Raw genomic sequence first — 16048 nt, forward strand, 5'->3', positions numbered from 1 at the left:
TGCAAATGGAGGATTCTTTGACGAAAGCAAAGTTTAATGTAAAAAAAATCTTATTTCAAATACAAATCATTATTTCTAACCTTGTCAATGTCTTGACTCTATTTTCTATTCATTTCACAACATATGGTGATGAATAAGTGTGACTTTTCATGGAAAACACGAAATTGTTTGGGTGATCCCAAACTTTTGAACGGTAGTGTATTTAACACTTTCTTTTCAGTACAACTATACTCTATAACAACAAACAGGTACTAAGTCACATTATTTCCTTTTCAGGTATCCCAACTCAATGTAATTTTCTGGTGAGTTTTCAAATAACTCCACACTCCGATGTCGTGTTGGATATCAATCAATCAATCAACTTACATTTTGATATCTCTAACCAAACCCAAAGTCTCGCGTTTTCATAAGAAAATTCATAAGAACGGTAAGATGGAGCGCATTCTTCTTTCTTAATCCGGCTAACTCACCTGAAGAAAAGCTAACGTACGGATTTAAATCGTCTTAATCACCGCTGACCATCCCGGAACTGAAACCCTTTGAGGAGGGTATGCTCAGAATCATTCAGAACATTAAATTTAAACGCCCAAACAAAGCTTTACAGAAGAAACTCCATAAAGACACAAGATTGATAAAAGAAGATGACAAGCTCTTCATTGCAGCCAACAAAACTTGTAAGTTTTCATAAACTAAATATTTTATCATCTACAAACCAGAAATGTCCACATTGAATAACAGGGATGAATTGGCCAGCAGTTGCAGACATAGATATAAGCACCTTTTTTGTAATTACAAATATATCATGACAATAGGCAAATACCCCCCCCCCCCATTGGACCGTTAGCGATCACATGTTTTCGAATTTTGAATCGCACCTTCGTTAGCAATCACGTGTTTTTGAAATTTTTGTATGTTGCATCTCTCCCTTCCCCATTGGACAATGTGCACGTGATGTACATGACGAGGCAGTAGATGGTATGTCCTTTCCTCGAGTAGTTTATTGACAACTGATGATTGCTTATGGCATGAAACAGGCTTGTACTGTCTCATAAAGAATTTACTTGACTCACTGGATTATTTTGCTCTTTATTTGTTGAGCACTTTCCCTACCATTGAGTGTTTCTTAAAAGTTATATACACACGCACACGCGCACACACACACACACACACACACACACACACACACACACACACACACACACACACATATATTCACTAACCATGCACAAAGGCGATTTTATTCAAGTAATCCCCACCCCCTTTTTCTCCCCAATTGTATCCGGCCAATTACCCCACTCTTCCGAGCTGTCCCGGTCGCTGCTCCACCACCTCTGCCGATCCCGGGAGAGCTGCAGACTACCACATGTCTCCTCCATACATGTGGAGTCGCCAGCCGCTTCTTTTCACCTGACAGTGAGGAGTTTCGCAAGGGGGACGTAGCGCGTGGGATGATCACGCTTTCCCCCCTCCCAGTCCCCCCTCCCCCCTGAACAGGGGCCCCAACCGACCAGAGGAGGCGCCAGTGCAGCGACCAGGACACATACCCACATTCGGCTTCCAACCCGCAGACACGGCCAATTGTGTCTGTAAGGACCCCCGACCAAGCCAGAGGTAACATGGGGATTCGATTCGGCGATCCCCGTGTTGGTAAGTAATATTCAAGTAATTCTATTCTCATAATGTGCGCTAACATTTTAATATCCAGCGCTGGCTTTATCAATGTCTCATAGCTACTAAGTAGACATTAGGGTTTCAGTGTTAAGGTTGTATAATATTTTTGTGTAACCCATGTCGGAAGTTACATGTTGAAACCAGCTCTGCTTTTCTATATGAAGTGCGCTTTTATGTTGTCAAGTTGAATTGGTGACTGTAAAGCCATGTGAGTTGTCAAGTAAAGCACGCCTCTAAGGCAATATTGACACAGGGAGTTGTGCTTCATGCTTTGCTGTATGTTAAATACATGCAAAGCTCTTCTGAAAAAGTACACTGTGTTGTATGTTGGACTGTGGGTCGAAGTAACAAACTCAAAAAGCAAGTTTAGGAGAGGATGGCGTGAATGGAACGTTGCTAGAGGTTGACGGATCTCGTCGTTTGCTCCTCAACAAATAACAGCTTTGACCACTGCTATGTCTAAACTGGGGCAGATCATCTTCAGGAGGTGAGGCGGTTTTGGACGTATGTTGATTTGTAGAGCTTAACCTAACCAGATGACCACAACTTTCCACCCAAGGACCTCTGTGTCTTAACTCGTGTGATGTTAGTTCATAATTTAACTAATTTGAAGATATATTTTTCCCAGACAAATTAGTTGTGTCATTCTGCAGTGTAAAGAGGTTTGCATCTTCCTCTCTATTTGTAGTATGATTGTCCTCATTGTCGTGTTTACAACCATCATCATCCTCTTCATAGCGCTGGCATTATCAGGTGAGACCTATTGACCCTTGTGTATTCATAAAATTTTGTTATTCCTAACTGCGATGCTGCAGTGTTAAATATGTTTGAGGAACCAACATACAAACTGTTACTACAAGTTGTGTTTCTGCAAGCCACCAGGAAGTTATTTTTCCGGAGTAAGGTAACTAAATCTATGAAAACTGAAATGTGTGTGTATCTGTGTGTGCGTGTGTTTTTGTGCATGCAAAAGCGTCCATGCATGGTCTGTACGACTAAAGATGAATTGGAGAATAAACAAAGTATCTATCTATCTATCTATCCATCCATCCATCCATCCATCCATCCATCCATCCATCCATCCATCCATCCATCTATCTATCTATCTATCTATCTATCTATCTATCTATCTATCTATCTATCTATCTATCTATCTATCTATCTATCTATCTATCTATCTATCTATCTATCTATCTATCTATCTATCTATCTATCTATCTATCTATCTATCTATCTATCTATCTATCTATCTATCCCAGAAGTTTCCCCTGGAAATAAACAAAGTATCTATCTATCTATCTATCTATCTATCTATCTATCTATCTATCTATCTATCTATCTATCTATCTATCTATCTATCTATCTATCTATCTATCTATCTATCTATCTATCTATCTATCTATCTATCTATCTATCTATCTATCTATCTATCTATCTATCTATCTACCTATCCCAGAATTTTCCCCTGGAAATAAACAAAGTATCTATCTATCTATCTATCTATCTATCTATCTATCTATCTATCTATCTATCTATCTATCTATCTATCTATCTATCTATCTATCTATCTATCTATCTATCTATCTATCTATCTATCTATCTATCTATCTATCTATCTATCTATCTATCTATCTATCTATCTATCTATCTATCTATCTATCTATCTATCTATCTATCTATCTATCTATCTATCTATCTATCACTTCCCGTCTTCTGGCTCTCGCAGTCTCCACATCAGAAATTCATCATATCAGGATAAATTCCTTGAGACGTATCATCTCGTTTTCAAGGGGGTCCCTTGAATACATCCGCTGTGGAAAGCAGTAACCGATTCCCTGTAGCCAACATTGGCGAAGACGTTCTCCTCAGCTGCTTCTTACCCCTAACTAGTGAGGAGCCGTTGAAACCCAGCGAGGTGTCAATCACCTGGGAGAAGGAGGGGCTAAGCGGAGTGGTTTACAAGTATCGTGATGGATTCGCCGATCTCGACGGCCAGAGCCGTCTGTTCCAGGGGAGGACACAGCTGTTCACCGAGGCTATCGCCAGCGGAAATGCCTCTCTATTGCTGAGGAGCGTCAGGACTCTCGACAGTGGCACCTACAGTTGCACAGTTCAGGCCCCTAACGGAGGGGGATCTGTCACCATTCACCTCAAAACGGCAGGTGAGACGTCTCGTCCTCCAGGTTGCCTTTGTGTGTGTGTGTGTGTGTGTGTGTGTGTGCGTGTGCGTGTGCGTGTGCGTGCGTGAGAGAGAGCGAGAGAGAGAGAGATCATGAGCACGTTTGATAACATCCATTCCATACTGTAACTGTTCCACAGTCCCCAGGCATATTGTAAAGAGCCATGAAACCATTTTATGTTAAAAATGTTAACAGTGACAGGACAGTGGCTTAGTGTTTTGCACTGTCGTTTCTCAGTACTGCTGCCTTTGCATGTTCCCCCAGTGTTTGAGAGGGTTTGTCCCACAGTCAAAAGAAATGCTTATCAGATGAGCAGGAGTGTCTAAAGGAGTGTCTTGCTGAAAAATATGAATGGTGTGTGAGTGATCAGTGAGTGAGTGTGTGTGTGTGTGTGTGTGTGTGTGTGTGTGTGTGTGTTTGGTGGTGGGGGGAGGATCTGCAACTTGCCCAGGATACATCCCCATACTTTCTGCACAATGCTACCCATCAACTCTGGATGGGATTAAACGGATTTGGGGAATGAATGGGTTAATCTACAGATTTGTATTCAACAAGGTTAAATCCACAACCTTTAGGAGGTATCCTTGTGCCAGACATGGTTCCCTAACCTGCCCACCAGCCATCCCACCTCCTACCCCCTCCAGAAAAAATATTTAAGTAACGCGTACTCAATCTCTCCAATTTAGGCTCACCATTGTTTATCAGAGCTCCTGAATAAAACAGGAAGAAACCTTTACATTGCTAGCCCAAAAGCTAAACCATGGCACATATTCATGATTGCTGTGTCTCTTCTCTCTCTTAAGCCTTCTCAGCTCCTGTATTCACAAACAAGGAGGACATTTTGACAGCCGAGGCACCAAGATGGTTCCCGAAACCAGATGTGATGTGGCATGACCATAACGGGAACATCATGAACGCAAGCACTAATTTTTCCCGGAACTCTGCAGGGATATTCTATGTAGTTAGTGCCGTGCAATCAGTCACCATTCCCAATTCCTATTCCTGCACCATCAGAAACAATTTGGTGGTCGCTGTCGCTGATGCAACCATAACAGGTAAACCTTACTTTTCCCACTAGGTCTTGGTTTGGGAGCATGTTTGTGTGCTTTTAAAACTGATGGAGTAGCGGCATCCTTGTGGGTCAACCAGATAGGCATATGCTTTATGGTTGAATGGCATGTGTTAATATTCATGCTGACCTCCAACACATACACACAGAACAACACACAGTAAAAATGTATAGCTATATTCACTGACTGCCTAAAAACAGAGGAAAGTTATATACGTGATAAAGTGTGTGTCTCATTTGCAGAGTCTGGAGTTTCTGGTAGGACTTTCTTCACCTTCAGTGCTGCACCAGTCATCCTGACATTTACACATCTGAAGATGATGACCACTGTCCTGCTCGCTATCTATTATATGATCTGAAGTAATACACACACACACACACACACACACACACACACACACACACACACACACACACACACACATACATACATACATACATACATACATACATACATACATACATACATACATACATACATACATACATACATACAGACATACATACAGACAGACAGACATACATAGTTCCGCTTCTGGTATGGGAAGATGGCGGCGCAAACTCAAGTTTGCAGCGGCCTCGCCCAGTATCGGTGTGAGAAGATGACAGTGTGAATTCACGTTTGTGGTGGTCTCATACCAGTACCATCCATGCAGTGTCTTTGTCCACATCTGCATCTAAGTTTGTCTTCGTTTGATGGCTGGGAGAGCTGGCGCTGGATTGGCTGGGAGAGCTTGGTCTGCCTGGAGCTGTGCCCGAAGAGGTAACACCGAGGGTGGTCTGACAGGATGCAGAAGTGGGGCAGGCTAAGCTAACTGCTAGCCCATGCAGACTTGCAGTTCCAACAGTCATCCTGGCTGGCGTTCATTCTCCTGGACAGGGATTTTATTTTATTTTTTTAGATATATGGGTTAGTTTAGATATATGTATTCTTGTAGTTTTTGGATATGTGTTTTTGTCTTTGTGTTGCACCGCTGTGGGCTGAGGGAAACGATGTTTTATTTCATTTCATGTGCACAAGTCCATGAAATGAAATGACAAAGTGTTTCTGATTCTGACATACATACATACATACATACACACATACATATAAACACACACACAGTGATGCATGTACATGCACATGTATAAACGCACACAACATGCATGCATATATATCAGGGGTGGGCAATCTTATCCAGAAAGGGCCAGTGTGGGGGAGGGTTTTTGTTCCAACCAAGCAATTTCACACGTGTCTCCTAATCAAGTTCCTCAGCAAAGACTCTACTGGTTGATTAGTGGGATCAGGTGTGTAGCTGCTTGGTTAGAACAAAAACCTTCACCCACACTGGCCCTTTCTGGATAAGATTGCCCACTCCTGATATATACACATACTTACACATATACAAACAAACATACATCTATATGTATGAAGATCTGTACATGTGCCTGTATACAAAATTGATTTTTCAACATTATCTGAGGTCTACCCCTATGGTAATACTACTACTACTACTACTACTACTACTACTTTTGGCTGCTCCCGTTAGGCATCGCCACAGTGGATCATGTTTCCATCTCTTCCTGTCCTCTGCATCTTCCTCTGTCACACCAGCCACCTGCATGTCTTCTCTCACCACATCCATAAACCTCCTCTTTGGCCTTCCTCTTTTCCTCTTCCCTGGCAGCTCCATATTCAGCGTCCTTCTCCCAATATACCCAGCATCTCTCCTCTACACATGTCCAAACCATCTCAATCTTGCCTCTCTTGCTTCGTCTCCAAACCGTCCAACCTGAGCTGTTCCTCTAATATACTCATTCCTAATCATGTCCTTCTTCGTCACTCCCTGTGAAAATCTTAGCATCTTCAACTCTGCCAGCTCCAGCTTCATCTCCTGTCTTTTCATCAGTGCCACTGTATCCAAACCATATAACATAGCTGGTCTCACTACCATCTTGTAAACCTTCCCTTTAACTCTTGCTGGTACCCTTCTGTTGGAAATCACTCCTGACACTGTTCTCCACCCACTCCACCCCATGGTAATACAATAGGTATCAATTTATTCCAGTAGATGACTGTTGTTACCGTGTAACTAAATCCAAATTCTAATGCAACTCCATTAATGGTATCGTTTTAGAAAAGCTGCCATCAACCATTAAATGTTATGCACTCTGTTTACGTAATGTATGAGTAAAGATCCTTTATCGGCCAACCCATCCATCAGCTTGAGTTTTTATTTTGACTATCTATCTATCTATCTATCTAGCTAGCTATCTATCTATCTATCTATCTATCTATCTATCTATCTATCTATCTATCTAGCAAACAACAAAGGGCATTTTCAGTCTGCACCTCTTCTCATTCTCCAGGTTAATGTAACATATGATGTACTCGTATATTACAGCCTGAAGACTTGGTATTTTAGGGCCGGTAAAAATAGTTCATCCCCCCTATCCTTCCATCCATACATCCTTCCTTGGTCTCTCAAGCCAGTAGATGGGGACAGTCACGGTAGGTCTACATTAGGCAGGGCAGAAAACTGACCACGCCCGGAAGGCCGTCACGGGCTGTCTCCATTGGTCTCTCCACGAGGTGTCATGTGTCCCATTCAGTAGTCGCTGGAGCCGGAGGGTTTACGCAAGAGGGGAAAAAGAAAGTACTTTTCAACGGGATTGTAAACAATGTGTTGGCATTTCCAAATTTAATCCGGCTGTTGATTAAGACCACCCGCGCTTCAATGGGGCTATTATTTTTATCACTATTATTGTAATAATGGCGAAAAACCGAGACAGCGGAACTTTCTAAGCAGCTATGAGTTTTCTAGTAGTAAAGGGTAGACTTGAGGATGTTTTTTGTAAAGCTGACTTTAATGTGAGGAGATTTTATTTAAAGTTTTAGCACACACACACACACACAACCCCCCAAAATACAAACACGATGTCAGCCTCAGCCCTAAACGGAGATCAGTCTACCGCGGGGGCGGCGAACTCGGAGGCCGGCGACGAGGTAAACAAACCCGGAGTGGCGGAGAACTCGAGGGCGGTGTGCGACGTGTGTAAGCGGCTGTACCGCGACCCGAAGATCCTGCCGTGCTTACACACCTTCTGCGCCGACTGCATCGGGCAGCTGGAGCCGGTCGCGGTCCCCGGTGGCGTGAACGGCCGAAGGTCCCCGTCCCCTCCCCGGGACCGGCCGGCGGCCACCGTGCTCTGTCCCGAGTGTGACTCCGAAGTGGACATCCCTCCGTCGGGGGCGGACGGTTTAACCACCGACCATCTGGCCCTGGATGAAGTTTTCCTCCAAACCCTGCTGACTGGAAACTGCGTTGTGTGCGATCTCTGCAGCGACGGGCACGGAGAGAAGCGCTGCGAGGTGTGCTGCGTCAACCTGTGCGACTTCTGCAGCAAAGCGCACAGGTAAGCACTGCGGGATGCGAGTATAGTTATAAGGTACCGAGCATGTCGCATCCTTTTAATGTTTATACATTTTATGTAGTTATTCTGGGGTTTTTTTTTGACCGGGAAAGGAGTTTCTTTTTCGCTTCAACAAGTGGCTGTACAAACGCCACCATACTCGGCCCCGTGTTGCTTCCACGGTGCAGGGCTTTGATTACACATGTAGCATAAACAATGCTAAAAACCGATGCACTCACCGTACTCGAAGGTAAATTTGTCTACCAAACAAATGTGTGACAGTAAATTAGTAAAACACGAACAGGGCTGGGCAATAATTCAATACGATAGTTTGTTGTCTTTCAATGGTGTATTGGGATGACATTCTGATATCTACTCAGTTACGTTGTCTTAATTATAACGAGAAGCTATTGCCAAACATGTCTCACAAAGATGACGTCTGACATACTTGAGAGCGTATTATCTGAACGCTAGGTTTGGCTTGATATGTTCTTTATACTCCTTTCACACTATTTTACTCCTTTATGTTTTCTTCAACATGTCATGGTGTTTTACTGCTTTATGCTTATTTATGCTCACTTCCCACTGTTTTACTCCTTATATGTTGCTTTTCTTGCTCATTTACTTCAACAAACTTTCAGCGAGAAACTTCAATGTCCAATGACTTTAGTTGTGTATGTCACTGTTCTGTGTGGCTGCTTCAACTATTGCTTTTGCAGTCATTCTATACATCTAGCAGCTTCAAAGACTTACTCTGGCTCCATTCTTTCTAACAATTCACAGTTTTACTCATGTAAACTTTGTCGAAACGTAAAAATATTCCATTGCTTTAGTTGTGTGTTTGAGTGGCTGTTTCGACTCCACTGCTTTAGAGGTCATTTTATTCCAGTCTATGACCTTCACAGGTTTAAACTGGCTTTCTTCTTTCACTTTTCCTTCCCCTGTATGCCTTATTAATGTGTAGACTCATGCACCTCCACAAACTTTAAGCTGTAAATGTATGTCAAACTTTAAAATATTCAGCTACTTGTCTATATGATCTGAGTGGCTGCTTCAACTCCTTAACGGTCATTGCCCTTGTTGTTTTCTCTCAAAAGTTTACCCTAATATTAATGTTTTACCCTCATTTATAACCAATTTGTACTTCATCTTGAAACAACATTTTAACTTTACAATGATCTTCTGCTTTGGCTATGTATCTCAGTGTTCTGGCCAGCTGCTAAAAATCTTCAGCAGAGCGCTTTAAAAAAATGCATTGGCTTTCTTGATTCAATATTTCCCAATATTTTACTCTAATCCTCTATGTGATATTTACATCAAATATTTAAACTGAACATGAAGCAGTCTGTGGGAGCCAAGTTAAACACACACACACACACACACACACACACACATACATATATATATATATATATATATATGTTTAGTTCTATAATACGTGCATTCTGGGTTAATAGCTTACGTAAATTGAGATAAATAAGTGATTTCTATTATAACAGGTGTCTGAAATTCAGATTTGACCAGAAATGTAAAGCGCTTTGAGTGGCTGTTGCAGCTAGAAAAGCGCTATATATGTAAAATGCAACTTGATTGATTGATTTCATTGAATAAGTTAATTAATAGTAGTTGTTAAAAGTTAGCTAATAATCATTTGATTTGATTCATGTTAATATAAGTGTGATATTTTGTAAAAGGCAACACTGTGTGACCTTTCTGTTAGAACGGTGATTTAGGTTACTGGCACTTTAAGCGATAGATCTTGTGGGTTTACGAAGGGAACTCGGGCGAGGACATTTTGTTTTGTGGAGTTGAGGCTCAAGTAGCGACCAAGCCACACGTGTTTCTTACCGTAGTACAGTTTGCTGATTAAGGAGAACTTAACCTTGAATATTCCTGTAAGAAGATGCTACAAACTGTGGAATAAAATGCTTGTTTTATCCGTTCTTACATCGGAGTCCTGTGGAAGTTTTATCCTTCTCAAGTTAACGTACACGAGTTAAGTCCAGGCAATCGTTGAGCTTCAACCCCCACACAGTCAATCAAGTTAACATGATTTACTGAATGTATTTCCACTCTAATGCACAATTATATAACAAAAATGACAAGCGTAAACATATAAAAGTAAAAACAAAGCCCGTTATATCTTTCTTGACAAGAGCGCCACCATCTTGAAGTACTATAACCTGTGACATCACTGGGTTGGTTGGCTTGGATGAGTTCAACAGATAAAACAGTAAAACAACAGTAAAAGATAAAGTTGGAGACTGAGGAGCCACAGGACAGAAGACAAAAGGGAGGCCACTAGTGAAAACCATCCATTTTCATAAACTGCCACTGAAACGGAGAACAGTACTGAATCATTTCTGTACTGTCAGAATTCTTCATTCTGTCATATTCCAGAATACGCCCACTGTGTATTGACGATCTCACTCAAACGTTATTGAGGATGAACCTGGCTCAGTGTCCGAATATCCAACATCAAACTGTCTACACCTTGGTGTTGTGACCGTGGTATCCCAAACGTTGGTTATATAATGTGCTGTACAATGTGATGTAAAGAATCTATGCATAGAAAGCGTGGGGCAGCACAGTGGCCCAGTGGTTAGCCTCACAGCAAGAAGATCCTCGGTTCGAACCCCAGGCCATCCCAGGTCCTTTCTGTGTGGAGTTTGCATGTTTTCCCCCTGTCTGCGTGGGTTTCCTCTGGGTGCTCTCCTTTCCTCCCACCATCAAAAACACATGCATGTTAGGGTTAATACTCCTGTATTTGCCCCAGACCAAGGCAATGGAAAGAAGAACTGGAGCTGGTCCCTGGGCGCTGTAGCTACCCACTGCTCCTACACAATAGGATGGTTTAAATGCAGAGAACAAATTTCATTGTAAGCATACAATTCGTTGTAAGGTACAATGACAAAATGAAGTGGCTTTCTTCTTTCTTATGTGGCATCATATGGTCATGTCAGACCTCTCAGACATGTTTTGCAACACACTGGCTTCACCAGAAGCATGTAACCTAGGCAGCGAACAATTAACATTAGGTACCATCATTGTAGGCTAACAGCTGTTAGCCTCAACTAGCTAACACTAGGGTTTAGCTAGTAATTAGTACTGGAGGAGTTACAAAAAAAATGTGTTGTTCGAAAAACAACTATATGTAAATAAACTGCACATGGGATCATTGTTCACCCTGCATGCCATCATTTTCCCATCTCGGCCAACATCATGTAGTGTGTACAGGTATTCCCTGGGTTATGAATGCCAGACGGGGAGCGATTGACACACCTAATTCATTTTCAACGAGGGGCGAGCGGAGGTGCAGGCATTCTGTCAGGTGGAGTGAAAAGCGAGTGCAATCCTGTGAAACTGTCATGGTCGTGCTCGTCTCACGCACATGCCCGCTTGCTGCCAGAGTTGAATTGTCTTGAACTGTTTTCTAAACGACACGCACTGTCACCCCACAAAATGAATGAGATGGAGCCTTGCCATGTCTGAGTTAGTTATGATTTTTAGTTAACTAAATTCTTAACTATAACGCTTTCTTTCAACATTTCTAGACGGTATATTTTAATATGTTGCTATAGCCTATAAAGAAAATACTGTAGTGAATTTGGCTATTAGCCTATTCATCCGTGATCGTTACAATACAGTTGTACCGGCAGGGATACAGTAGTGCACAGAAGCCGTTTCCATGGTTACCATGCATAGCTTGCCTGGCATTTACTCGTGGAGCGCTTGTCTGCCTGTCTATTCACATGAGTACATTGAGACCCTGCGGATCCAGGAATTGGGAATCAGGAACACTTTATTTGTCGTTTCATTTCATGTACTTGCATACATATCATTTCCTCCAGCCCACAGCAGTACAACACAAAGACAAAAACACATATCCAAAAACTACAAGAACTACAAGAACACATATATATCCAAACTAACACATATATCTAAACTATAAAAAAAAAAAATCACTGACCAGGAGAACGAATGCCCGCTGATGACTGCTGGAACTGCATGCATGGGCTAGCAGTTAGCTTAGCCTGCCCCACTTCTGCATACTCTCAGACTGCCCTTGGTGTTTCCTCTTTGGGCGCAGCTCCGACAGGGCCATGGTCCTTGAGCCCACCAGACACAGCAGACCAGGCTCCCTCAGCCAATCCAACGCTAGCTCTCCCAGCCAGACACCTTTGACACACCTCCCCATACTCCACACAATGACACTAAAAACACAGTCAAGGCTAGGCGAGGCTGCTGCCAGACCGCCCTCGGTGTTACTGGAACTGCCAGTCTGCATGAGCTAGCAGTTAGCGTAGCCTGCCCCACTTCCGCATCCTGTCAGACCACCCTCGGTGTTACGTCTTTGTGCACAGCTCCGGGCAGGGCCGTGGTCCCTGGGCCCACAGGACGCAGCAGACCAAGCTCTCCCAGCCGATCCAGCGCCAGCTCTCCCAGCCATCAAACGAAGACACAAACTTGGACACAGACGTGGACAAAAACACTGCATACTGCATAGACGGTACTGGGTGAGGCCGCCATAAACTCAAATTCGTACCACCATCTTCCTACTGGGTACTGGGTGAGGCCGCTGCAAACGTGAATTCGCGCTGCCATCTTCCCACACCGGAAGCTGAAAGATCCAAAAAATCCAAGTTGGTATGCAGGCAGGTGGAGTTTCATTTACCATATGAAAAGACCATTATTCCACCAGGTTCCCACGCTGTATCGGCTCGAATGCATACTGACAGAATGAAGAATTCCGAATGTACAGATATGATTCAGTACTGTTTCAGTACTCCGTTTCAGTGGCAGTTATGAAAATGGACTGAAAATGGACTGTGACATCACAGGTTATAGTACTGCAAGATGGTGGCGCACTTGCCACAAAAGCTATAACAGGGCTTCTTTTCTTTTATGTTTACATTTGTCATGTTTGTCATATTTTTGATTAGAGCGGAAATATATTTAGTAAATCATGTTAACGTGATTGACTGCTTCATGTTTACTTTAAACATTTTTTTCAGCTGTTTTCAGCTAATCCACACATTTTCTTCAGGAACGACTTTTTTATTTATGAATATACTTTCCACGAGGTTGGAACATTGAGCTGTTTATCTTTGTGTGTTTTTGTCACTAATTGTGTCTTCTCAAAAAGATTCAAGAATGCCAATGATCAAGAACGTAAAAAGCTGAGGGAAGTTAACATAAATACCAAGGATGCATTGATGAGAAAAAAGGAAAACCCTGAGAGACATTGCGATGTCACAACACATCTTTTTTCCATGACTTGCAATTTCTTGTATAAACGTGGTGAATCAACTTATTGTATCTTGTCTCAAATAACCTCAAAGTAGGTTGCACAAATAAAACCGATGAATTCTGTACTGAAGTGCTAGTAATCTATTAGATCTAATGTTTCAAACAGCCATATTAACGCCTCAATTGTATTACAGAATTGTGTATTTACAAGCATACAGTATCAAAAAGGCCCCAGTTACTAATGTGCAATACTGCAATACTGTTTTTATCATGCTCCGTCTTTCTTGCCAAGAAAGTTTTCTTTCCTCCTATCCCGTTCAAGTTCATTCCCCTCAAGAAAACTCATAAAACTTTTCTCCATAAGGACACCAGCAGTAGCTCGGTCCTCTTGGCATTGATGATCATCCATAGTATCTCAAACAGCATGTCTCTGCTCCCCATAGGCGACAGAAGCGGACAGCCTCTCATACTGTGCAGTGTCTGCAGGAGCTGAGGGCGCAGGGTCGCCTCTCACGGCCCGTCCTTTGCTCCTTGCACCCTGGACAGGAGCTCCGCCTCTCCTGTGAGTCCTGTGACCTGCCCGTCTGCCTGGAGTGTGCCGCCACCTTCCACCGCGACCACCAGTGCTGCCCGGCTCGAGATGTCGTCCATCGTCACGGTGACCGCATCCGAGAGCTGGTCACTGGCAACCTGCGTCCTCGCCTGCAGCGCCTGGAGGAGTCACTGCAGAAGGTGCATTTTGGGCGAGAGGAGTCTGGATTCTGGAAACTAAATGTGTTGGGTTTTTTTTTTTTGTTTGTTTTTTGTTTGTTTTTTTTTTGTCAAGTTTGAAAAAAGCTGCACCAAAAAGATCGGAGGAAGTTATTCAGACCTATTTGTGGTATGAATACGTATTTTATGTGAATCCAGTCTCGTTTATCGAATTATGATTATTAGTGTTAAGAAATTTCATCAGCTTTGGAGAGATTTGGCTTCGGCACATTGCCTAGCCTCTGTCAGCATGTGTCACTATTAACATTAACATTAACCAAAATCTTTATGTTCACATAAGAAATCAAGAGCTAGAAAAAGAGAACATTGTTTAATAACGATGCATATGCAATGATTTTATCAAAGAGAATCCTTTAATTTTTTATTCAGCTCATTACATTGTTACACTAACAAGAACTAAAGCATCTATTCCTTCTCTGCCTGCAAAGCTATGATGAGCATCTCCACTGCTAATGAATGACATTATGATGTTGACACTCCAGGAATTGAACCTTCCTCTCATGCATTCATCGAAGGTTATTCTGGATAAGAGCATCAGCCAGATGCCTAGGATGTACATCTAAAATGTCACTGTAAACAAGCTCTCAGCTTTGGTTTCATCAAGCATCTTTGGAGAAGTAAGATGTGTAATACATCTCTGAAATGACTAACAAAGAAAAACAAGGAGCGGTTTATCACTAAAATACTATAAATCCAGTCAAAATTGGTTGGGGCGGACTCAAAAAAGGTAACTTGTAATTTATTATCCAGTTCCGAAAAATGTAAACGAAAATGTGTCTGCTGATATCTTAAGATTGGTAACATGAACAACTTCGCAATCTGATTCTAGCTGAGTGTCCATCACTTTATTCTAACAGAAGTGTACCTCATAACTCCTTCTCGGCTCTCTATCGCTCTTAGGTGGAGATATCCCAGGAGACCTTGCAGGCGCGAGTGGAGGCAGCTGCCGCCGAGGTGCGAGCATTTGCACGAGGCTATGCCACCGCTGTAGAGTCCCACTGCACATCTCTGCTGAACCGCCTGGAGGAGCTGCGAGTTCAGCGCAGGTATCGCTAAAAAAAAATTCCTGTTTTTGAATACATATGGTCTTTTTTGGCACAAGGGTAACGATTTGCATGGCATTTTGCACACCTTTTCAAGCAAAATTCTCTGTTAAATTATTATTGTAGAGCTTTCTGGTGGCTCAACCAGTTGAGCACATACCATGCAGGCAATGGTCTGATCGCAGCTTCCCGAGTTCGAATCCAGTTCAGGACCTATGAAAGAAAGCCACTTTATTTCATCATTGTGCAGGTTACAATGAAATTTGTTCTCTGCATTTGACCCATCCTATTGTATAGGAGCAGTGGGCAACTGCAGCACCAACTTCAGTTCTTCTTTTCATTGCCTTGTTCAGGGGCACAGGCAGGAGTATTAACCCTAACATGCATGTCTTTTTGATGGTGGGAGGAAACCGGAGTACCCGGAAGAAACCCATGTAGACATGGGAAGAACATGCAAACTCCACATAGAAAGGAGTTGGGATGGCCTGGGGTTTGAACCCAGGACTTTATTGCTGTAAGGCAACAGTGCTAACCACTGGGCCACCGTGCTGCCCCTAGCTGAATCTGACCTGTACTTCTTTAAAAGGTCAGTGTGTATGATCTATTGGCAGAAATGGAATATAATATTCATAACTGTGTTTTCATTAATGTATAACCACCTGAAACTACGA

At 42.6% G+C, this 16048-nt stretch overlaps 2 protein-coding genes across 2 annotated transcripts in view; both read left to right on the plus strand.

Moving 5' to 3' along the window:
- Positions 1 to 2058: 2058 nt before the first annotated feature.
- Positions 2059 to 5287, plus strand: vtcn1 (V-set domain containing T cell activation inhibitor 1). The gene is made up of 4 exons (XM_056290144.1): positions 2059 to 2158; positions 3562 to 3833; positions 4655 to 4906; positions 5164 to 5287. The coding sequence occupies exons 1-4, from the start codon at positions 2127 to 2129 to the stop codon at positions 5277 to 5279; spliced, it is 672 nt and encodes a 223-aa protein (XP_056146119.1). The 5' UTR covers positions 2059 to 2126; the 3' UTR covers positions 5280 to 5287.
- A 2272-nt stretch (positions 5288 to 7559) lies between these two features.
- Positions 7560 to 16048, plus strand: part of trim45 (tripartite motif containing 45) — a 31621-nt gene continuing 23132 nt past the window's right edge. Inside the window, exons 1-3 of the mRNA XM_056289968.1 lie at positions 7560 to 8316; positions 14007 to 14295; positions 15235 to 15380. Coding sequence (XP_056145943.1) covers positions 7838 to 8316; positions 14007 to 14295; positions 15235 to 15380 — 914 coding nt within the window. The 5' untranslated portion in view covers positions 7560 to 7837. The remainder of the gene's footprint in view (positions 8317 to 14006; positions 14296 to 15234; positions 15381 to 16048) is intronic.

Source organism: Lampris incognitus, chromosome 11 (genome assembly GCF_029633865.1).
Source record: "Lampris incognitus isolate fLamInc1 chromosome 11, fLamInc1.hap2, whole genome shotgun sequence".
Classification (NCBI taxonomy): Eukaryota; Metazoa; Chordata; class Actinopteri; order Lampriformes; family Lampridae; genus Lampris; species Lampris incognitus.

Excerpts from the sequence above, each read along its gene's own strand:
- vtcn1 (XM_056290144.1), top strand. The coding sequence starts at position 2,127 with ATGTCTAAACTGGGGCAGATCATCTTCAGGAG. Across the intron at positions 2,159-3,561 it reads GGGCAGATCATCTTCAGGAG|TGAGGAGCCGTTGAAACCCA; the intron begins GTGAGGCGGTTT and ends ACCCCTAACTAG. Across the intron at positions 4,907-5,163 it reads CGCTGATGCAACCATAACAG|AGTCTGGAGTTTCTGGTAGG; the intron begins GTAAACCTTACT and ends TCTCATTTGCAG.